The sequence below is a fragment of the Monodelphis domestica genome, chromosome 4, assembly GCF_027887165.1.
Source record: "Monodelphis domestica isolate mMonDom1 chromosome 4, mMonDom1.pri, whole genome shotgun sequence".
Lineage (NCBI taxonomy): Eukaryota > Metazoa > Chordata > Mammalia > Didelphimorphia > Didelphidae > Monodelphis > Monodelphis domestica.
Window position 1 is genome coordinate 149,692,245 of NC_077230.1, and position 25,308 is coordinate 149,717,552.

The following is a 25,308-nucleotide window of genomic DNA, read 5'->3' on the forward strand; positions in this document are numbered from 1 at the left end:
CCGGTCGGGGGGTACCTGGGACGAATGCTTGCTTAACACCTGCAAGCATTCAACAGAGGCCTGCCTGCACAGGAGCCAAGCTAAACGGCAGTCAGACACAAGGCACAGCAGAAGGCCTAAGACAGGCCTCCCAGAGGGCGCGGGATCTAAGGGGGTTGCCATTGAGTCCGCAAATTTCTAGGTCCGGTGGAACCAGGCCTACCTCTCGAGGTAGAGCTTCCAGCCCCCATAATTGCCCCCGTGGTTGGCCACAGACACCGCCTACTCGGTCCCCAGCCCTAACAGTGGGGTGTGGGGGTGGTATCAGGAGCGGAGAGACTTCGGCAAAGCCCCAAGGATGCAGTAGTCTCGGGTTGCTAGTTCCCAGCAGCAGTAGCAGCAGCAGCAGCAGCAGCAGCAAAGAGGTCAGGGGTCGAAAAGAGCCAGTGCGGGATCTCCCCGCAGACCAACGGCGTCGAGACGTCGCGGTATTTGAGGGGGAGTGAGGAGGGAAGGGGGACGGCTCGGATCCACTCCTTTCTCTTCGTCAGTCCCACAGAGCCCCGCCCTCGAGCTCCGTCCCTCCCTTCCCCGCCCCCCTGCCCTCTGCCGCCCCGCCCCCCCTTGCCCAGCTTTCTACACTCCTCCCCTGCCACCTCCCTTTCCTAACCATCTCATCTCCTTCCCAGCTCCGGCACGCGCGCCTGCCGCGCCCGGCAGCCACCGGCCGCTCCTCGCCCGCTCCTAGCTTTCCTGCTTTGGGCCGGAACCGGAAGCTTGGGGGGCGGGGCGCCAAAGAGGAGGCCGGGGGACCGAAAAAACTCGGCCGAGCCCGGAGCCGGAGCCCTGGACACAGCCGCCGCCGCCGTAGCCGCCGCTGCCACCGCGACCAATCACTACGACTGCCGCCGCCGCCGCCGCTGCAAGCGTCGCGTTCAACGGGTTCCCGGACTTTGGGCGTCCGGGTTGAAGGTCGGTCCGGACATCGGACTGGAGTCCACGACCGCCGGACTGTCCGGGCGGCAGGCGCCGCCGCCGCCGCCGCCGCCGCCGCCGCCGCTGCTGCTGCCGCCTCCCGCTTCTCCTCCGCCTCCTCCTCCACCACCTCCTCCTCCTCCTCTTCTTCCTCCTCCTCCTCCTCCTTCTCCGCCTCCTCCCCTCCGCTGGCGTTTTGTTCTGCGAGCAATGAGAGGGGAGATGAGTTGACAGTGATTTTGACAGTGATTTAAATCTGCTTTTGTTGGTGGTGCCCTTTTTATTTTTATTTTTTTATTATAAAATATTTTTGTTGTTGTGTGTGTGGTTCTGGGTTTTTTTTGCTTTTGTTTTTTGTTTTTATTTTTTATTATTTTTTTTTTGGTTTCTGGTGTTGCCTTTTGTTGTGATTGTTGTTGCTGGTGTTGCCCACCCTGTGGAGCGGTTCGATCGAGGAGGCTCCGACTATGCCCTATGACGGTTGATTGGACACCGTGTTTGGCTCCGAGGAAGACCCCGGGCACTGGATATCTCGCCAGAACTTGCTACGGATTCCCCGGCGCCTCGGGAAAATGGGAGCCGCTGCAAAGTTGGCGTTTGCTGTCTTTCTTATCTCTTGTTCTTCAGGTAGGTTGTAGTTGGACGACTGTTGTGGTGGCTTGTCTGGGCGTTTTGCTTTGGTGGAGACTGGTGAGGATGTCCTCGCTTCCCCCTACCCTCAACCTTTTTATATCCCCCCCCCCTCACCCCCCCGTTTGCTTATGATCTGAAAATCTCCATGAAAAAAAATTTTTTTAATCGGCTTGAGTTAGCATGGTTTGCTGACATGAGTGAATGCTATGTTGTCGAAGTGAGTGAGAAAGTAATTGGTTTGTGGCCATAACGTTGGATGACAGCTTCTGTAGGGTTTCAATTAAGCCGCAAATACCACAGGTGACATTTTATGTAAATATTTGAAACCTGGTAAGGCGGATACCAAAATATGTAGCCTCATTTGAAATGGAATTTTTAAAACCAGTGTTTTTAAATTAGTGTATCTTTCATAAATATTATAGCAGCAATTTAAATCTGCTAACTATTACTTTATTTTGGTAGTATAAGAAACATTCATCTAGGTCAATCTGTCATTTTAACTGGGTTTCTCATCTTCTTAAACTTCAGTGTCCAGCAGTGTTAAAAAAAATAGTCGCGGTTCTGAGAGTAATTAACTAGTACTACATGCAGAGGATATATTTGAGCTGTGTGTTATGGTAGCGTTCTGGATTTTCTAGTACCTTTTATAAGTACAGATTTTGCTCACCTACCTAATGCTCCTTGTTTTAAAACTCTTGCTTAGAGGTATTGTTTTCCAAATAGGAAAATAGCTTATATAAAATAGCGTATATAATAAGAAAAATGAATTTTTGGTGAGAATGTTTCAGGGTTGCTATCATTGGTTGGATGGATGATATAGCTATTTTTCTATTTGAAATTTTGAATGTGAGATAATGTTTTATGGTCGCAACCAGTGGTTGGAAAGCTGTCTAGTCTTCTATATTTGAAATTCTGTTAACGTTGTTTTACAGTCTAAAGGTGTTCATTTACATCCACTATATGTTGAGTAGATTAAATGTACTTTAAAATGTACTAGATCTATTTATCATAATATCCAGCACTTAATTTTGTAGATTGTAATGTGAAAAGACTATTCTATATTTGTCATTTGACAATTGGATTTTTGTGGCCATATCTTAATCTAACTTGCCATAGGAAATAGGAGGTGGTAGTCATTTCTTTGTGTACCTCTCTCTGTCTCTGTCTCTCTGTCTGTCTCTCTGTCTGTCTCTCTGTCTCTCTCTCTCACTCGCGCACACACACACATACAACCTTTGAATTCTATAGGATTTTGCTGAATGGTACATTTCCTTGTGGTTAATAAATGGATAAAGTCTAGTCTTATGTCTGTAGTGGTATTGATCAGTTCCGGGTGGGCTGAATGTGCTGTGAAATGGCGATCATTGCCAGAGATTAACCAAAAGAATCATGTCTGTTTAAATGGAAGAAGGAACGTGCTTAAGGCAGGCTGACAGCTCATTTTGTGCATGATTTGGGAGGGAAGATGAACAATGGCATAACTAAAAAGAGTGAAGGCCTCAATAACATTAAATCTTTTGCTTTTGCTTACAAGATACTTTAATGTTGTGATTTTTATTTTCCCTAGTACTCCTATTCTACCCTTATATGATCTGGCTGGTGTAATCTCCTCGATCTTCTTGAGAAATCTTTTATTTGAACCCCCTTTTCAGCTCTCCTGCCTTTGAGGAGGAGGAGCATGACTGATTCTTAACTGCCCAAGGAATTGTGGACATTATTCCATTCCAAACCCACCTGGGTCACACTAATTGGTGAACAAGGTTGTTCATGAGCAGACATAAGGCACTACTTCTAGAAAAGGAAGCTTGCTGTATAGCTCTTGCAGCTTTCTTCACTTAGCTTGAAAGAGGGAGAAGAGAAATTGAGCAACGGTTTTCCTGTAAGATCATTTTCACTAGGCCAGCAGGTAAATGGACATAATTCTGCTCCTGTAAAATGTTTCATTTACAATAAAACTAGTAGGAAAAGAGAAAATAAATAATACATGGCTTTAAAAAATTCTAAAGATCTAATCTGTTAACATTTGAGCAATTTTATAATTTAAAATATTAGATTTTTAAAGGATTTTTTATCATATAAATGTGCTCTCAGTGTTTTATTGTATTTCTTTTAGTATTTTTATCTTTGGTATAAAATCTGTTATTAAAACATTTATGATTATTTTTATTTTTAAAAACAGTTTTTCAGATTCATCTTTCTGGACTAGTGCATATTATTTAAATCTCTCCTTTTTTAAACAATGAATAATAGAGAAGAAGAGTTTTATTCCACATTAGGTTATCTGTTAGACCTTCTTTTAAGTGTCTCACAAACTTTCTTATTTAATTTTTCTTCATATTTATATGTTTATGCACTCATAATATGTTCAAAGGTCAGGTTATGCTGAGTCAACCTGTTGGATATAGGCAGATGTGTATAACATTTAATTTGCTGTTTTAATCATCTAGGAGATATATTAGGTACTTAGAATAATCTTAGAATGCCTTTCATAATCTCCTTGGTTTTGAATTTTTTTTAGCCTTTTTTCATGTTTCAACTTTTAAAATTGTGTCAAAACAAAAATCTGATTGGGAATTCATCCCTATCATTTTATTTCATTATTATTTTCTTTCTTTCCAGAAGTTGTTAAAATGTGAGGATGATTAAAATTCAGTGCACCAAGGACTTGGTTTTATCATGAATTCTTATACTATTGTAATATTTGAAATACATTGAAATAAGTTGAAAAATTCCTTGTCTTCTGTGGGAGCTGGATATCGGCTTTATTGATGAAACAAGAAATGAAAATAATGTATTAAGTATTTTCATGTGATTCAGGTAGTCATTTTAATTTTTTATTTTTGCTGTAACTGAATTTTTTTCATGGCTTAAGAGTAGTTTATTTGAAATGCTTTATTGTATTAAAGGAACCAGAATCTGTATCTACACAAATTCAAACTATATATCCAGAGACAATCCAGTCTAGAAGTAAAGAAACATTTTAATTTACTCAGGTTAATAGAATTGGCTCAACCTTTAAAAAAACAACAAAAACCTCACCATTTGTTTTGCCAGCAAATGGAATCTTTTTGGAAAAAAAGAGCCTTATAAATGGATTGATTTGGTAATCTCTAGTCAACTTTGGATAGGAATATTTTTCATTTTTTCATCATCTTTTCTAAAGCTAAAAAACTGGAAAATGGATTATAGTTTATTATGTGATTAAGATTTTTAGTTATAATGCCTTTTGATGATAATTATAGGTATATACAGATATATACATATGTAGTATAATTTCTTATTAAGCTAGAATTCTTGTGCAAATATTTTCTTTAGGGATTCAATAATCATTGCATTTAAGCTAGACCTGAGTTTGGTTTGCTTGGGGCAATCAACTTAAATGATTCTTTTCTGTGTTCTTGTTGAGATGTCTTGAGGCTTTTTATTTTATTTTTTTATTTATTTTTTACCTGGTGGCTATAAGTTTTGGAATTGGACTGTGTTAATTAGCAATATTTAGTATCTCACTGTAGCATTTTATGGAAGGGAATTTGAGTTCTTTTTTTTTTTTAAGGAATAATTTTATCTAAGCAATTTCATTCTCAAAGACCTTTTAAAATTATTTCATGAGTTTGTGTGGTGTTGTGTATTACCGAGAATCATTAGTTACATTTGAAGACTACATTGAATAAAACTTTGACAAATGTTCTTGCCCTACTGAAGGTCAAGGTTTGGCCATAATTAGACTTGATTGCACCTTATGATAGAACTCTTACTTTTTAAGAAGACAATCAACTATGTTGAAGATTTCAGTGAAACTCATATTCAGTAAGCAGCATAGCATCCTCAGAGGGAAATCCTGAAGAAACTTCTTAAGAAGGTCTTCTTATAATGCCTTAATAACAGCTTCCCAGCATATTTTCCTAATATTGTTGATAATTTTTCAAATACATTTGACTCACAAAAATTTAATCAGTAAGAAGCACAGAGAGGCCTAAATACTTTGATTTCATTCTAGTCTTGATGCCAGCTAGCTTTATGGTTATGGGCAAAACACTTTTCTAGACCTTACTTTCTTCAAAGGTTGAAGTAGGAATACTTACTAAGATCTCTTCTGGTTCTAAAATTCTATGTTCCTTATATGTGAAGATCTGGGCACCTGTTGTTCTCTTTATCTCCTTCCTATTCTAAGAATCTTCTGTTACTTCATTGTTGGAATTCGATCTTACTTCATTGTTGGAATAATCTTGATTTTTTGTATTAAATTTACCTTTTTTTATCCTTTTACTCCTGTGATTCTTTTACTCCTGTGATTGGGTAACCTTTTGTGATATCTTTGAAAAGTTGGTTTAGATCATGGTAGGCATTACATGGAATGAGTCAAGTTGGTGAAGGTTAGTTTCCCACCATGAACTTCGTCTTTTTCCTTTTTTCCCCCCTGTTCTGTTTTGCCTCTTTTGGATATGTTTTTACTGTGTCACTGACATACAGGCATGGTTTATCTCCACTGGCAAGTTACAAGAAAAAAAAATCTGAGGCTTCATTTAGAATATTAAAGCAGATTGAATTTAGTATCCTTAAAAACTGGCTATATAGAAATGCTTTCCAAATTTCCAGAAATGTCTTTCAACAGAGAATTCATTTTCTGGAATGAGAAATACATATATACACACAAATTTGGGAGTTGTATTTCTTATCTAGAGTTGAGTGGATTTAACATTATATACCTATCTATATTTTTTTAGTAATTCCTTTCTTAGTATATAATGTGTGTTTCAGTGTACTCCCAAATGTAGCTAGTAATCTAGGCTGCACACACATATATGCATATATATGCATATATTTGTTTATATATATTTATTTTTTCCCTTTCTTATGATTTTATTTAATTATTCTATGACTTTTAAGAGGTAAATTGTCTATTAATGTTTGATGGTGCTTTTTTTTAATAGCCCAAATCTGCTCAGTGAGAATGCAGATTACATTTGAAGTCCTATGTGGCAGATTTCACTTTGTTAGGTTTAAATGTGACATCTAGACAAAATATTGATTTTTGACTTGAAGACTGAACCTGAAGATTCCAGTAGTAGTATATTTAGATGTGAGGAGTAGAAACGAAGAAAGTAAGAGAATAACTGGGGAAAATATTCTCAATATTGATCTTACTTTCCCTCTTTTTCCAAATAAGTTATACTTCACTACTTTTAGACGTCAAATAATAATAACTCACATTTGTGACCCACCTAAGACATATAATAGACAGATTTTATTTAGCAAAATGACTCAGGGATTTGTTATCGGCATAGTAGATGTCCTTAGATTAAAGGTAAGGATTTTGGTAGGTGTAATTGGATTGATGATAACATACAAATAAGACCTTCTTGCATCATGGTTTGATCTGGTTCATTTGAAGGCAGAAGGACTGATGACAAAAGCGTTTTACAGAAAGGGCATTGGATTGGGAACAAGGAGATGGAACTCTCAGTACTGTTCTGATACTAACCATGTGACTTTTATCAAATCACATACATTTCTCTCAGCTTCAGTTGAGGGCTGAATTATTCATCCTTATCTTCAACACCCTGTATAGTTCTTTGAACCCAGGTACCTAATAATTGGTTGTTGAATGAATGAGTGAATGAAAGGGATTGGGGTTGGACTCTAATGTCTTTCCAGCTTTAAAATCCTGTTGTGTGTTCAATAGAGAGTTTATTAAAAAATTGTTCCTAAAGTTTTCAATATCTTCATTATTTTCTCCATATTGTTTTTTATTCTTAAATCTGTAAAGCCCTTTTCCATGAAGGAATCCTTTTTACGTATAGTATTCCTGAGTGTCATGTTGCTTTTGTATGAATAATTCCAGTGAACTCATAAAGCAGTCTGTTTCACTGCTGGAAAACTTTATTGGTTAGAAATTTTTCTCTTTACTGTGCTAAAGTATGCCTTCCTAGAATTTCAACCCATTGGTACTATATCTACCTGAGTTGTTACACAAAATAAGTCTACCCCCTTTTCCTCATAAAGTCCCTCAAAAAATCAAAGACACCTAGTATTTCAACTCAAATCGTTAGTTCTATCAGCTGTTCTTTATATAATGTGACTTCCAGGCACCTGACTTATCATCCTGTTTGAAACATTTTGGTGAAATGGAAGGAGTTTTGGGGACTTGGCATCAGTGGGCTTGGGATAGTACCATAGTTCTGCTACTTAGTTACTACCAACATGACTGAAGGCAAGTCACTTTGAAGTGTTTACTCTGTAAAGTCATAACAAAACAGGACTCCCTTTTATAGTATCTCTGTCAAGTGATTATTAGTCTTTCAGCCTCTTCACACAAGTCTCCAGCACTACTTCAGAAGACATTCTATTCCACTGTTGGATTAGCTCTAATTAGGAAGTTTTTTCTGTATTGATTAAGCTATGAGTCTACTTTTTAAACTTTCATAATTTATTGCTTGTTTTCTCTCACTGAGTCAAGCAGAACAAGTGATATCCTTTCATATACTGGATCCTTACATGGAAGACAGCTGACATGGCCTCCTCCATATTATCTTTTCTGGTCTAAACATCTCTTAGTTTCTTTAATTGATTAAAAAAAATCCTTACTTTTTGTCTTAGAATTGATACTAAGTATTGGTTCCAAGGCAGGAGAGAGGTAAGCATTTTAAACATTTGGGACTAAGTCACTTGCCCAGGGTCACACAGCTAGGAAGTGTCTGTGAGTAGATTGGAACTCAGGATCTCCCAGATCTGGTTCTTTATCCCCTGAGCCACCTAGCTGCCCTTCTCCAATTTCATTACTTACTATTCTGGCCATATTTTCTTTCAGTGTTCTTCCCAAGTTTTGGTATCTCCAAAAGAGTTTAGATAACAGAAGAGATTTTATTTAAATCAGTCCATTGACAGTAAAAGATTACATAAAGACAAAATCTCAGGAGGGAAAAAGAGTTCCTTGACAGCCACAGGGTTAAGTTTCTCTTCCTATCAGGACATGTTTGTCCTGTACCTGCCCTTTAATGCTGTTCAACTATTGTCTGGAAAATAGTTTTGAAGGAAATAGTTTTGGTTGGGCTAAGACTAAGAATCTGTAACTTTTATTGGATTTTCATCTACTCTTTATTAGGAGGGGTAAAAGGGCATTGGGCAACTAGGTGGCACAATAGGGTGCTGGCCCAGGACTTGGGAAGCCTCATCTTCCTGAGTATAAATGTGGCCTCAGATATTTCCTAGTTGTTTGACCCTGGGTAAGTCATTAAGTCCCATTTGCCTTACTTTCCTCATCAGTAAAATATGCTAGAAAATTAAATGGCAAACCACTCCAGTATTATTGCCAAAAAAAATTGCAGTTACAAAAAGTTGGACAGCACTGAAAAATTGGGGGGGGCATATTGTTTTTCCATTTGTAATTCTGTTTCCCCCCCCTCCCTCATAGGCCTTAGCTTCTTTAAAGTAGTTGTCTTTAACTTTTTATGATCATTCTAGTCAGGGAAAACAACCCATATGATAAAGACTCCTTTTGTTTACAAAAAGATGCTGACATACAAGTTATATTAAAGCAGAAGTATATTAAAGTTCAAGTGTCATTTTAGTTATACTCTGCAGAGGGGGCACAGAGCAAAGAACTTATCTGAAGTAAAATTTTACATGATTGTTACTGAGAAATATTTAATATTCAGAGGGCTCGATTTAGAGATGGAAGTCTAGTTTTCTTGGTGAAGAAACTGGTGTCCAGGGAGGTCAAGTGCTTTGCCCAAAGCCCCACAAGTAACAGGGTGAGGATTTATATCCAGGCCATTTGACTTCAAATCTGGTGCTCTAAAACATATGGCTTTTTAATATGAAGTATATAAAAAGCAGAATTTCTGCTTTATATTCTGGACCATGTCTGCTGATAGAATTAAGATATTGAATTAACATTATATGTATATATTAACTGAGAAAATTTCAGTATCTTCCCTGGGCAAATACTTGGAAGAGGAGGATAGGCTTTTAATCAGAAAAAAATGTGTCCTGGTAAATGGATAAGAATTTGTTCTAATTTCAGCAGAGCCGTGTGGATAAAAAGGAACAAAGTTGGGTCAGGGAAATAGACCAATGTAGCATTCACAGTATGTAAAGAGTAGGATTGAACAGCAAAGGTTATTTAACTGATTCTGAACTACTAAAAAACCTTGAAGAAAGAATTAATGTGATTAGGAGACCTTTGTTTTATGAACACATTTAGTTTATTCGTAACACTGAAGTGGGTAGTTCTAGTATTATCTTTCTCATTTTACTGATAAAAAAAAGTAACCTTTGGAAATCTCTTTAAGACACTGACTTATCCTGGGTCTCCAAGGTAATTAGATCCCATAGGTGGCTTTTGAACCTAGGTTTTCTTGCTCCAAAAAGTCCTGCACTTTTTGTATCTTATCACTTTCCTTCAATTAGCAATTGTGAATGCAGAGAAGCTTTAAATTGATTCAACAATTCAGATAATCAAAACTTATACAAAGGAAAAGAAGGAGTAGATGAGGGAAATGCTGTCCCCCCTTCATTCCAAGTTTGAGCAACTAATGAAATTTGTGGTATATTGACAGTGCAGAATATTAAATAATTCAAAAGTTATAGATGTAATTTTGGTATTTCCATATAAGATTTTGGACGAGACTATACTTGCTAAGGGCATCTAGGTGGTGCAGTAGATAGATGGCCTGATCAGGAGTCAGATTTTGTTTCACTTACTAGCTATGTGACCTTGGACAAGTCTCTTAATTTCTGAATGTCTTGGTTTCCTTTCCTTTTTTTTTTAATTCTTTTAACAATATTTTTCTATATTTACATTGATTCATTTTCTTTGACTCCCCTCTTCCATCCCCCTCCCAGAGCCAACAAGCAATTCTACTGGGTCATACATTTGTTATAACTTGATAACCTATTTCCATATTATTCGTTTTTGCTATAGAGCATTCGTTGGAAACCAAAATCCCAAATCATATACCCATATAAACAAGTGATAAATCATATGTTTTTATTCTGCGTTTATATTCCCACAGTTTTTTCTCTCCATGTGGATAGCATTCTTTCTCATAAGTTCCTTGGGAATGTCTTTGCATTGCTTCAAGTAGCAAAGTCCCTTACAATGGATCATTTCACAGTGTTTTGCTTTCTGTGTATAATGTTCTTTTGGTTCTACTCATTTCACTCTGCATCAGTTCATTGAGGTTCTTCCAGTTCACATAGAAATTCTCCAGTTCATCATTCCTTATAGCACAATAGTGTTCTATCACCATCATATACTTTGTTCAGCCATTCCCCAATCAAGGGTCAACCAAACTCTCATTTTCCAATTATTTGTCACCACAAAGAGCGAGTCTATAAATATTTTTGTACAAACATTTTTCATTATTATCTCTTTGGGGTACAAACCCAGTAATGGTATTGCTAGATCAAAGGGTTTGCATTCTTTTAAAGCCCTTTGGGCATAATTCTAAATTGCCTTCCAGAGTGATTGGATTAATTTACAACTCTACCAGCAATGCATTAGTGTTCTAATTTTGCCATATCTGTTCCAACATTTATTGTTTTCCTTTCCTGTCATATTGGCCAATGTGTTAGGTGTGAGGTAGTACCTCAGGGTTGTTTTGATTTGCATTTCTCTAATTAGGAGGGATGGAGAACACTTTTTTTTTTTAAACCCATACCTTCTGTCTTGGAGTCAATACTGTGTATTGGCTCCAAGGCAGAAGAGTGGTAAGGGCTAGGCAATGGGGGTCAAGGGACTTGCCCAGGGTCACACAGCCCTGGCTGAGGTCAGATTTGAACCTAGGACCTCCCATCTCTAGGCCTGGTCCTCAATCCACTGAGCTACCCAGCTGCCCCTGTAGAACACTTTTTCATGTGATTATTGATAGTTTTGATTTCTTCATCTGAAAATTGACTATTCATGTCCCATGACCATTTTTCAATTTGGGAATGGCTTGTTTTCTTGTACATTTGACTTAGAGACTTAATTTGAGAAATTAGACCTTTGTCAGAGGTTTTTGTTATAACATTTTTTTCCCAGTGTGTTGCTTCCCTTCTAATTTTGATTGTATTGGTTTTGTTTGTACGAAACCTTTTTAATTTAGTATAATCAAAATTATTCATTTTACATTTTGTACAATTATCCCTTGCTTGGTCTTAAATTCTTTCCTTTCCCATAGATCTTACAGTTATACTATTCCATGTTCCCCTTACTTATAATTTCCCTCTATATTTAAGTCATTTATCCATTTTGAATTTATCTTGTATAGGATATGAGATGTTGATCTAAACCTAGTTTCTCCCATACTGTTTTCCAATTTTCCTAGCAGTTTTTGTCAAATAGTGGGTTCTTGTCCCAAAAGCTGGGATCTTTGGGTTTATCGAACACCAGCTTGCCAATGTCATTTACCCCAGTCTATTCCACTGATCTACCCTTTATAATTTTTTCAAGTTTAATTAAGTATATTTTTACATGGTTACATGATTCCTGTTCTTTTCCTCCCCTCCTGTTAACTCCCTCCCATAGCCAACGAACAGTTCCACTGGGTTTTATAAGTATTATTGATCAAGACCTATTTCCATATTATTAATATTTGCAGTAGGGTGATCATTTAGAGTCTGCATCTCCAATCATATTCCTAATAAACCATGTGATCAAGCAGTTGTTATTCTGCATTTCTGTTCCCATAGTTCTTTCTTTGGGTGTGGATAGCATTCTTTCTCCTAAGTCCCTCAGAATTGTCCTAGATCACTGCATTGCTGCTAGTAGAGAAGTCCCATCACCTTCGATTGTACCACAGTGTATCAGTCTCTGTGTACAATGTTCTCCTGGTTCTGCTCCTTTTGCTCTGCATCAATTCTTGGAGGTTGTTCACATAGAATTCTTCCAGTTTATTATTCCTTTTAGCACAATAGTATTCCATTACCATCAGATAGCACAATTTATTCAGCCATTCCCCAATTGAAGGGCATCCCTTCATTTTCCAATTTTTGGCCACCACAAAGGGTGCAGCTATGAATATTTTTGTACACATATTTTCTGCTATTATCTCTTTCCAGAATAGTGGTATCATTTCATAGCTTCACCAAAAGTATGTTAGTGTACCTCTCATTTGACAACCACTCCAATATTGACATTTTTAGTCAGTTTTTCCAGTTTGTGGGATGTGAGGTAAAACCTCAAAACCTTTGATTTGCATTTCTTTTATAGTTAGTGATTTGCAGCATTCTTTCATATCATTTTGAATACTTTGCAATTCTTTCAAGAACTATGTGTTCATATCCTTATCTATTGGAGAATGAAAAAATACAAATACACACTTAGACCCCATATACATATAGTCACAGATATATACAACTGTGTGTTTATATATGCCAAATACACATGCACATATATACATAAACATATATATATATATATATATATATATATATATATATATAATATGTTTACTAGTTGACATTATATCTTGAATACCAAACCCTTTTCAGAGAAATTTGATAGAAAGGCTTTCCCATATTTGACCACTTCCCTTCTTATTCTAGATAAATTAATTTTGTCTGTGAAGAAGCTTTTCAGTTTCAGGTAATCATATTTATTTATTTTTTTAATTTTTGTAATTGTTCTTATTTCTTGCTTAGTTAAAAATACCTGTTTCCAAATCTGTGAGAATTGAACAATCTTTTTCTCTTCTAATTTATTCAGGGAATTTTGAATCCCATCAAACTGTACTATTTGTCATCTTCTATCTCTTCATCTTTTCCGTATCTCATCAATCTGGAAACTTTTCAATACAATACAGATGATAACTTCTCTAGTGACTCTCATGTTCTTCTATAACTCTTTCTTCAGAGTTTAATTCATTGAACATAGTAATTGTTTTCTTTTATATCTTTCCATATCCTATACATGGTGCATGTGGGTTGTTAATCAGCTATTTAGAAGTATTGCTATAAGCCAGACTGTCTCTTTTTCCAACTCCTTCATTTTTGGCCTTTCATTTCTCTGTTATAGTCTACTCATGTGCTTTTCAGTTGCTTATTGGGAGACCTACAACTTTAATTCCTTGGATATTGAGAAAGTCCATATCTTGAAAAGAATATTAATGTTAAAAAGATAGGTTTTTGTTTTGTTTTGTTTTGTTTTTTCAAGAGGAAACGAGGTCAATAAAGATGAAATAATCTGTTTTGGCTGGAGGGGGAATGGTCATTCTAAAGTGCCATATTCACCAAAAGTTATCCACAGCTTAGAAAGGATAGGGTTATTCTTTTATAATCTTATTGCTTTATCATGTATTTGAAAATTGAGATTTTTGTCTTCAGTACATGAGAATTAACAATAATAGATGAAAGGATATTGAAAATGTTCATTCTTAAATCATTATATTACTTCAAAAGACTTAAAATTTGTATTTGGGTACCAACTATTTAAGTTTTGGAAAGCTAGTTCATCTAATTTAAAGCTTTGGGACAGCGAGGTCACACAGTAGATAGAATGCCAGACCTGGAGTTGAGGGAACCTGGGTTCAAATATGACTTCCTACTCATGTAATCTTGAAAAAGTCACTTAACTGATTGACTAGCCCTCACCACACTTCTGTCTTAGAATTGATACAAGATAAGGGTTTAAAAAAAAATTAAGGCCTCAGAGTTGAAAAAACACTGGACAGAGTCAGAAGACTATGGTTCTTGACTTGACTCTGCTGATAATGAAACAGATCATTTAATATGTTGGGACTTTATTTTCCTGAGTAGTAAGTTAAGTTCCCTTTTTAACTTGAAAAATGTTACCACCTAATTCTAAACCCTGGACTTAGTTATTGATACTGTTAATGCTATTTTCCTCCTTAAATATCAATTAAAATAATAGTTTATATTTAAGTAGTTTTTCCTATAATATCTCATTTGAGCTTTATAACAGTACTATATGATAGACAGTTGCCACCACTTGGATTTTACAGAGATTTTACATGTAATTTGTGTCAAATTTACATGATTAGTAAATTGCAGAGAGAACTCCAATTGATTTTCTGGTTTTCTCATTTCCAACTCCATTCTTTGTTTTATATCATGCCTTAAAAGTTAAAGTAATAACAACAACTGACATTTATAGCACTTTTACGTTTTGCAAAATATATATTTTTTAATTTTTATTTGGTCATTTCCAAACATTATTCATTGGAAACAAAGATCATTTTCTTTTCTTCCCTCCCCCCCTCCCACCACTTCTCCCACAGCTGACACGCAATTCCACTGGGTATCACATGTGTTCTTGATTCAAACCCATTTCTATGTTGTTGGTATTTGCATTAGAGTGTTCATTTAGAGTCTCTCTTCAGTTATATCCCCTCCACCCCTGTAGTCAAGCAGTTGCTTTTCATCGGTATTTTTATTCCCACAGTTTATCTTCTGCTTGTGGATAGTGTTTTTTAGATCCCTGCAGATTGTTCAGGGACACTGCATTGCCACTAATGGAGAAGTCCATTACCTTCGATTGTACCACAATGTATCAGTCTCTGTGTACAATGTTTTCCTGGTTCTGCTCCTTTCGCTCTGCATCACTTCCAGGAGGTTATTCCAGTCTCCATGGAATTCCTCCACTTTATTATTCCTTTTAGCATAATATAGTATTCCATCACCAACATATACCACAATTTGTTCAGCCATTCCCCAATTGAAGGGCATACCCTCATTTTCCAATTTTTGGCCACCACAAAGAGCGCAGCTATGAATATTCTTGTACAAGTCTTTTTCCTTATTATCTCTTTGGGGTACAAGCCCAGTAGTGCTATGGCTGGATCAAAGGTCAGGCAGTCTTTTATGGCCCTTTGGGCATAGTTCCAAATTGCCCTCCAGAATGGCTGGATCAATTCACAACTCCACCAGCAATGAATTAGTGTCCCTACTTTGCCATATCCCCTCCAGCATTCACTACTTTCCATAGCTGTTATGTTAGCGAATCTGCTAGGTGTGAGGTGATACCTCAGAGTTGTTTTTATTTGCATCTCTCTGATTATAAGAGATGTAGAACACTTTTTCATGTGCTTATTAATAGTTTTGATTTCTTTGGCTGAGAACTGCCTGTTCATGTCCCTAGCCCATTTATCAATTGGAGAATGGCTTGATTTTTGTACAATTGATTTAGCTCTTTGTAAATTTGAGTAATTAAACCTTTGTCAGAGGTTTTTATGAAGATTGTTTCCCAATTTGTTGCTACCCTTCTGATTTTAGTTACATTGGTTTTGTTTGTACAAAAACTTTTTAATTTGATGTAGTCAAAATTATTTATTTTACATTTTGTGATTCTTTCTAAGTCTTGCTTGGTTTTAAAACCTTTCCCTTCCCAAAGGTCTAACAGGTATACTATTCTGTGTTCACCTAATTTACTTATAGTTTCCTTCTTTATATTCAAGTCATTCACCCATTTTGAATTTATCTTGGTGTAGGGTGTGAGGTGTTGATCCAAACCTAATCTCTCCCACATTGTCTTCCAATTTTCCCAGCAGTTTTTATCAAATAATGGATTTTTGTCCCAAAAGCTGGGGTCTTTGGGTTTGTCATAAGCTGTCTTGCTGAGATCATTTACGCCAAGTCTATTCCACTGATCCTCCTTTCTGTCTCTTAGCCAGTACCAAATTGTTTTGATAACCACTGCTTTATAGTATAGTTTGAGATCTGGGACTTCAAGTCCTCCTTCCTTTGCATTTTTTTTTCATGATTTCCCTGGATATCCTTGATCTTCCAAATGAACTTAGTTATGGTTTTTTCCTAATTCAGTAAAGAAGTTTTTTGGTAGTTCAATGGGTTTGGCACTAAATAAGTAAATTAATTTGGGTAGGATTGTATTTTTATTATGTTAGCTCGTCCCACCCGTGAGCAATCAATGCTTTTCCAATTGTTTAGATCTAGTTTTAGCTGTGTGGAAAGTGTTTTGTAGTTGTGTTCATATAGTTCCTGTGTTTGTCTTGGTGGATAGATTCCTAAGTATTTTATATTGTCTAGGGTGATTTTGAATGGTATTTCGCTCTCTAATTCTTGCTGCTGAAATGGGTTAGAGATATATAGAAATGCTGATGACTTATGTGGGTTTATTTTGTATCCTGCAACTTTGCTAAAGCTGTTGATTATTTCGAGTAACTTTTTGGTTGATTCTCTAGGATTCCTTAAGTAAACCATCATATCATCTGCAAAGAGTGATAGCTTGGTCTCCTCATTGCCAATTTTAATACCTTCGATTTCTTTTTCTTCTCTAATTGCTACTGCTAGTGTTTCTAGTACAATGTTAAATAATAAAGGTGATAATGGGCATCCTTGTTTTACTCCTGATCTTATTGGAAAGGCTTCTAGTTTATCCCCATTGCAGATGATCTTTGCTAATGGTTTTAGATATATACTGTTTATTATTTTTAGGAAAGGCCCTTCTTTTCCTATACTTTCTAGTGTTTTCAATAGGAATGGGTGTTGTATTTTATCAAAGGCTTTTTCTGCATCTATTGAGATAATCATGTGATTTTTGTCAGTTTGCTTGTTAATATGGTCAATTGTGTGAATGGTTTTCCTAATATTGAACTATCCTTGCATTCCTGGTATGAATCCTGCCTGGTCATAGTGGATGACCCTTGTGATGATTTGCTGGAGTCTTTTTGCTAGTATCCTATTTAGAATTTTTGTGGCTATATTCATTAGGGAGATTGGTCTATAGTTTTCTTTCTCTCTTTTTGACCTGCCTGGCTTTGGCATCAGTACCATGTTTGTGTCGTAGAATGAATTTGGTAGCACTCCTTCTTGGCCTATTCTGTCAAATAGTTTGTTTAATATTGGGATTAGTTGTTCTTTGAATGTTTGATAGAATTCATTTGTGAATCCATCTGGACCTGGGGATTTTTTCTTAGGAAGTTCTTTGATGGCTTGTTCAATTTCTTTTTCTGAAATGGGGTTGTTAAGGTAATTTATTTCTTCCTCTTTTCGTCTAGGCAATTTATATTTTTGTAAGTATTCATCCATATCACCTAGATTGCCATATTTGTTGCCATATAATTGGGCATAGTAGTTTTTAATGATTGCCTTAATTTCCTCTTCATTAGAGGTGAGGTCTCCTTTTTCATCTTGGATACTGTCGATTTGGTTTATTTCTTTCCTTTTTTTAATTAGACTGACTAGTCTATTTGTTTTTTCAAAGTACCAGCTTCTAGTCTTATTTATTAAATCAATAGTTCTTTGACTTTCAATTTTATTAATTTCTCCTTTGAGTTTTAGGATCTCTAATTTAGTCTTCATCTGAGGATTTTTAATTTGTTCACTTACTAATTTTTTAATTTGCATGCCCAATTCATTGACCTCTGCCCTTCTTAATTTGTTAATATATGAACTCAAGGATATAAATTTCCCGCTGAGTACTGCTTTGGCTGCATCCCATAGGTTTTGAAAGGATGTCTCATCATCGTCATTTTATTCAATGAAGTTGTTAATTGTTTCTATGATTTGTTCTTTAACTAACTGGTTTTGGAGAATCGTATTGTTTAATTTCCAATTAATTTTCAATTTATCTCTCCATGTTCCCTTACTAATTATTTTCATTGCATTGTGATCTGAGAAAGTTGCATTTATTATTTCTGCTCTTTTTCACTTGTTTGCAATGTTTTTATGCCCTAATACATGGTCAATTTTTGTAAATGTACCATGTGCTGCAGAAAAGAAGGTGTATTCCTTTTTGTCCCTATTTATTTTTCTCCACATGTCTACTAATTCTAATTTTTCTAAGATTTCATTCACTTCTCTTACCTCTTATTTATTTTTTGGTTTGATTTATCTAGTTTGGATAGAGGAAGGTTCAGATCTCCCACTAGTATAGTTTTTCTATCTATTTTGTCCTTGAGTTCCTCTAGTTTCTCCTTTAGAAATTTGGATGCTATGCCATTTGGTGCATACATGTTGAGTACAGATATTTCCTCACTGTCTATACTACCTTTTATCAGGATGTAATTACCTTCCCTATCTCTTTTAACTAGATTTATTTTTACTTTGGCTTTGTCAGATATCATGATTGGGACTCCTGCCTTCTTTTTGTCAGTTGATGCCCAATAGATTTGGCTCCACCCTCTTACTTTCACCCTATGTATATCTACCTTTCTCATATGTGTTTCTTGTAGACAGCATATGGTAGGGTTTTGGACTCTAATCCACTCTCCTATTTGCTTGCGTTTTATGGGTGAGTTCATTCCATTCACATTCAGAGTTATGATTACTAGCTGTGTATTTCCCAGCATTTTGATTTCTGCTCCTTTACCTGCCTTTTCTCCTTTCACTATTTCCTTTTACACCAATGTTTGCTTTTGAGCAGTCCCCCTTGTTCCCACCCTTATTTTACTTCCCTTTCTACCCCCTTCTTATTTATCCCCCCCCTTATTTTCCCTGTAGTCTTTCTAAAATTAACCCCCAGCTCCCTCCCTCTCTTGTACTGCTTCCCTCCCCACCAGACCATTTGTTACCCTTCTACTCCCCTATACGGTGCAAATCTATTCTCTGCCCCCAATGGATTGGATTGTTTTTCCCTCTTTGAGTCACTTTCAAAGCAGGTAAAAGTTGAGTATTTCCTGTCTCTGACCTCTTTACCCTTCCAGTGTATTAATGTTCTCCCCACTCCCACCATGAGCTTCTTTATGACATATAAATTTACCCCCATTTGTTTCTTTTCCCATTTCTTTTAATATTAACCTATTTTAAAGCTCTAGTTAGATATATATATATATTTATATATATATATGCATACTCATGCGTATGTATTTTTGCATGCATATATCTATATACCTATTTATGTCTTGTCCTTTCATTCTATATAGTTTGTTACTGTTCCCTCTAAGTATACTTCTTTTTGCTGCCCAGCTAATAACAACAGTTTTTAAGAGTTACCAATGACTTCTTTTCTTATAGGGATACATATCATTTTAACTTATTGAGTCTCTTAAAAAAATTTTTTTTTGTTTTTTTTTCCCCTCTTTTTAAATTACCTTTTGATGATTCTCTTGATATCAAGATGTGCTTGGACATCAAATTTTCTGTTCAGGTCTGGTCTTTTCTTTACGAATTCTTGAAATTCTTCTATTTTGTTGAATGACCATACTTTCCCCTGTAAGAATATAGTCAGTTTTGCTGGGTAGTTGATTCTTAGTTGTAGACCTAGTTCCCTTGCTTTCCGGAATATCGTATTCCATGCCTTTCTTTTTTTCAGTGTGGATGCAGCCAGATCCTGAGTTATCCTCACTGTGGTTCCTTGGTATATGAATGACTTCTTCTTGGCAGCTTGTAATATCTTTTCTTTGGTCTGATAGTTCTTGAATTTGGCTATAACATTCCTGGGTGTTGTCAGTTGGGGATTAAGTACAGGAGGTAATCTGTGGATTCTATCAATCTCCACTTTTCCCTCTTGTTCAAGGATTTCGGGGCAGTTTTCTTTAATAATTTCCTGTAATATAATATCCAGGCTTTTTCTTTTGTCATGGTCTTCTGGTAGGCCAATAACTCTTAAATTGTCTCTCCTTGAACGATTTTCTAAATCCTCTGTTTTGTGAATGAGATGCTTCATATTTTCCTCAATTTTTTCATTCTTTTGGTTTTGTTTTATGGCATCTTGCTGCCTTGTGAGGTCGCTTGATTCAAGTTGTATTCTGGTTCTTAAAGACTGGATTTCATCCTTAGTTTTTTGGTCATCCTTTTCCTTTTAGTCAGATTTTCTTTGGAGGTCATCTTTCATCTTCTTCACCTCATCTTTCATCTGCTTTGCCTCATCTTTCATCTCCTTTGCCTCATTTTCCAGCTGGTTGATTTTGGCTTTCAAGACACTATTTTCTGTTTCCAGATGACTTATCTTAGTTTTTAAGTTCTTTTCCCAATTGTCTTCAGCCTCTCTTAATTGTGTTTTGAATTGCATTTTGAGTTCTTCCAAAGCCTGTATCCAATTCGCTGGGATTTCTGATTTTTCCTTTGCTGGGTCCTCCCCCTCTGTTTCATTCGCTCTTTGTTCATTACCTGTGCAGAAGCTGTCTATTCTAATTTCTTAATTCTTTTTCTGTTGTTTGCTCGAGTTTACCCCTTCTTTGCTCCCCATATTTGGCTGTGCTCTTGCTCCTTTCATTTTGTTTTGGTTTTGGGGCTGTCAGTCTCCCCTCTTGGAGCTTTGTCAGATCTCTTGGTACAGTCTCTAGGGGAGGAATGTTAGCTTCCCTGTCCTCTGGAGGCTTTTGATTGGATTGAGTTCAAGTGGGTTGGGCTGTATGTGGTATGAAGCACTGAGGCTCTGAAGACTCCTGGAAGGCTGGGCCACCCAGGCTCTCTCCAGGTCTCTCCAGCTGCTTCTCTGCTGTCTGCAAGTGCCTTTGCCAGCCTCCCTAAACTCTGAGGAGTTCTGATGGGATTAGTTCAACTGGATTGGTCTGGATATGCCTGAGACAAGGGTGAGACTGGAGCCCGATGGAGGGACCCAGCCACCTCCCGTTTCTCCCTGGCTTCCTCTCCGCTGTCCAAGCTGGATGCTCCGAACCCGGTGCCCCGCTGCTCCCAAGGTAGACCCTGCAAACCAGCACCTTTGCCCGCTCAGAGGTTCCCGCTGCTGCTGGGGGCTCAGCGCTCTGGGTTGTGGGGGAGGGGTCCTGGGACCTTCGCTCTGCCTTTCCCTTAGCCCTGAGTATTCTCAGATTCCGGCTTTTGGGGGGGGCATACCTTTTGATTTGAGTCCAGAAGGAGGGTTCCCCCCTTCTGTCCTGTTGTTCAGCTTGAATTTCAGTGCCGTAGGAGCATTCAGTCTGTATCGGTAAGGAAGGGTCTTCCATTGAGGTCTGAACTTTTGTTGCTTGCTAAGCTGACATCTTGACTCTGCCCCCTCCCTTCTCCCAAAATATTTTTTTAATCCTCTTATAGCCCCGTAATATATAAATGCTATTATAATCTCTGTTGTCTGACAAGGAAACTAAGACTCAGAGAGCTCAGGGTCACATAGTGGATGTCTGAGGCAGGATTTTAACCCAGGTCTTCCTTACTCCTAGCCTAGTGTTCTATCTACTGTGACACACTGCTTCACAGAGTCACTCAAGGAAATCCTTATGTATGATTGTAACTGCATAGCTTCAGATTAGTCTTAAATTCGGGGTCTTAAATAGATCAGAAGACCAGTAATAAAATGAAAATAGATCCAGCCGAATTTCATTTTAGCCAGCTGCTTATGTTAATGTACATTAGTTTATTAAAATATTCCTACCAATCTTTAAAACCTTGGCTTCACTTTTTCCCAAAGTACCTATCATAAGACATAGTGTATTTATTTCTAACATGCAAATGATATAGAATTCATTATTCTTTGAGGATTTGGAAGGGAAGATCAAAGAGGTGTTGTATTTCAAAATTATACATTTTATATTATAGAGTGGGGATGGGGTAGTTTTATTACATCTTTAGTTGAATAATTTTTAATGTACTGGCTAACTGTTCTATGACCATAGATTTCACCCTTCTTTCAGTTTGAAAACTTATCTTCAACATTGTCTTGTATCACCACTACTAGAAATGGGGAAGGTCATACCCCTTGTCCTACTGGTAAGTAAGTAGCATTAGCTTTGGATGACAATGACATTATTATTTCTGACAATATTGATTATAAAACAAGAATAATCAGCTTAAACTTTATTGGGATGAGGAGAACTATACTAGTAAAATCAATCAAATGGCACATTTAAAACTTCCTCTTTATCATGCTAAAATGATTTTCTAAAGGCTTGGCAGAACTAACTTTCTTTACTCTTATAGTTATACTTAAGTGGCCCAAAGTCAACTATTAAGAATTTCTGTGACACTTCCTGGCTTTTATGCTATATATTAGTGAAGCTTGAAACTACTGTCAGTTTGTGACTGATGAATAGACTATGCTAATGTTTTACATTTAAGGCTGGGACTTCATTCTGACTTGTAAAAGTGCATAATAAAATGGTATCTAGGAGAAATGTAAAGTTGCAGGCCTGAAATAGAGGTGACTTGCTATTGTCCTTGTGCATAATAGTTAACATTAAAGGCTATATTGCTGACTACTTAGGAGTTTTTTCAGTAAAGCATAAGAGTTTTGGAGATCCCACCTTTCCAAGTGATAATGAAAAGTGACTAAAGCACTATTTACTTCTTTGTGTACACCTTAAGCAGATCTCTTGATAGGACCTTTTTCTGGTCTTTTTCTTTGTTTTTTTCTTTTTTTCTTTTTTAAGTTGCCCTGGGGTATTTGCTAAATGTAAATAAATGGAGGTTGCTTTCTGGACTGAAGTGATTTAAATATCCCTAGCATCCTTCCCTTTCTCTAAGCTTACAGTAAAACTGAGGTCTTCTATGTCTCTTCTTAGAGATGTGATTAAGGTCTATAGTTTTATCAATCAATTACCCAAGGAACATTAATTAAGGGCTTAATATGTGCCAGGCAGCATACTAAGAACTGGAGATACAAAAAGAGGACCAAGAGAGTCCCTGCCCTCAAGGCCCTTATAATCTAATAGGGAAGACAACTTATAAACAATATATATACAAAACAAGTTATATACAGAATAATTGTTATTGTTTAGTTTCAGTTCTGTCTGATACATTGTGATCCTATTTGGGGTTTTCTTTGCAAAGATACTGGAATGGTTTGCCATTTTCTTTCTCCAGCTCATTTCACAGATGACGAAACCTAGGCAAACATGGTTAAGTGGCTTGCCCAGGGTCATACAGCTGGGAAAGTGTCTGAGACCAAATTTGACTCAGAAAGAGGTGTGTATATGATTTTAGGCCTGGTACTCTATCCTCTGCACCTTCTAGCTGTTTCACACTAGATAATTAGGAAATAATTACAAGAAGGAAAGCAATGGAAGAGGGGCTAAAGAAGGCTATAGAAGGTAGGGTTTTAGTTGGGACATAAAAGGAAACCAGGTCAGTTAATTGTCTGAGTAGAGGAGGGAGAACATTCCAGGCACAAGAGACAGCCAGAGAAAATACTGAGATAGGGTGTCTTGTTTGTGTAATAGCTAGGAGGTCATTGTCACTGAATCAATGAGTACAGCAACATAATATTGTTTGAAGAATAACTTGTATGTGTCTTCTTCCAGAGAAAGAATTGATAAAATTATATGTAAATATATATAATGATGCTTTCTCTAGTACAGGGAGAGTGAGAGATACCTGGGGATTTTAATGTAACACACTAATTTTTTAAAAAATCATAACAACAAAAAAAAAAGACTACATGTGGAAGAATGAAAGAATGAAGACTGGAAAGGTTGGGGGTGGGAGTTAGGCTATGAAGGGCTTTACATGCCAAAGGGACAAAACATTTTGTATTCACTCCTGGAGGCAGTAGGAAACTACTATAGACTCCCTTAATCTGTACTATATCTATAAAGTAGATTTCTAATTAGTCTCTCTCATTCAGATCTGCCTCTTCTTTTTCTAGTCCATCCTGTATAAAGCTACCAGAGTGATATTCCTAAAGTTCAAATTTGACAATGTCACTCTGCTACTCAAAAAGCTTTGGTGACTTTAGATTAAAATACCAAATCCTTTGTTTGCCATTAAAAAGAAATATGGCTGGAGCCTACCTTTCCAGATTCCTTTCTCCTTTATGTCCTTTGTGTTCCATCCCAGCTGGCTTTGCTGTTTGTCAGTACTGTCCATAATATTGCATCCTCTTAGTGCTTTTGTACAGTTTGCTTTTTCCCTATGCCTAGAATATGCTCCTCCATTAGCTTTGCCACATAACTTCATTTAAAACTAAAGTCAAGAGACACCTATATAATGCCATTCCTGTTTTTTTCCCTGTCTGTTAATACCTACTCCCCAAATTACTTTGCATCCACTTTCACTTACACCTGTTTTCTCCATGGAAGGTAAGCCATTGAGGGCTGGGACCATTTCTTTTTGGCATTATATTTCTAGTGTCCTACTCTGTCACCCATAATAGGTTGTCCATAATGAATGCTTCTTGATAAGCCCTGATTGCCCAAAAGTCAGTTTAGGTGGAAAGTAGAACAGACATTGGAGCAATTAGAGAATCTTAAAGAAGATAATTCTGCTGTCCTTATTTCCCAAGACAAGGTGAGTATGGAGGGTTAGGAGAGCCATAGGTAGACAGACTAGTTGTCATGGGGTTCTTAAGCTTTCTTATTTGTGTTATTACTGCTTCTGAATCTATAAATGATTTGTTTATACATGGTCTACAAATCATAACTTTCCCTTCTACTCAGTAAAGTGAGAATTATAACTTTTTTCAAGCTATAATAATCTTAGGTGTATTTGAGGGGGAACCCCAAACAACCCCAAACCAACCTGTTTTTAACTGTGAATTGTATTTTTAGCATTAATAAGGTAAAGTCTTGTTGAGTTCCTCATGTGGAAAGAAAAGCAACTTGCTGCTCACAATTGCACCTTATCTCCGAGAAGCAGAAGAGTAAATGAGTTACAGAGACATTACTGAATTTTTAGCTAGGGCCTTCTAGGAAAAGGAGGAGAAAGGAAAGACAAGCTTGTTTGTTGATGGAAGTGCAATATAGTTTGTCCTGCAACTTAAAGATAGTTTCATTTATGTGAGAAAACACTTAAAGAAGGTTGGCTACCCTTAGAATGAGTTTAAAGTACAGATAATAAGTAGAAGGTGAAGGGGAAGCAAATAAACTACACTAAAACTTCTTATTTAGAATTTGCTTAATTCAGATGAGAATTGGGCAAAAGTTTGTT

The 25,308-nt window shown here is 36.8% G+C and overlaps 1 protein-coding gene across 2 annotated transcripts in view; it reads left to right on the top strand.

Annotated features, from left to right (window-relative positions):
- Positions 1 to 524: 524 nt before the first annotated feature.
- ACVR2A (activin A receptor type 2A) overlaps positions 525 to 25,308 on the top strand; it is a 140,055-nt gene continuing 115,271 nt past the window's right edge. Inside the window, exon 1 of one of the 2 annotated variants that reach the window (XM_007494127.3) lies at positions 525 to 1,581. In XM_007494127.3, coding sequence (XP_007494189.1) covers positions 1,527 to 1,581 — 55 coding nt within the window. In that variant the 5' untranslated portion in view covers positions 525 to 1,526. Of the gene's footprint in view, positions 1,582 to 1,734; positions 3,494 to 25,308 lie in introns of those variants that run through there. The other variant, XM_056797202.1, reaches the window with a different exon arrangement.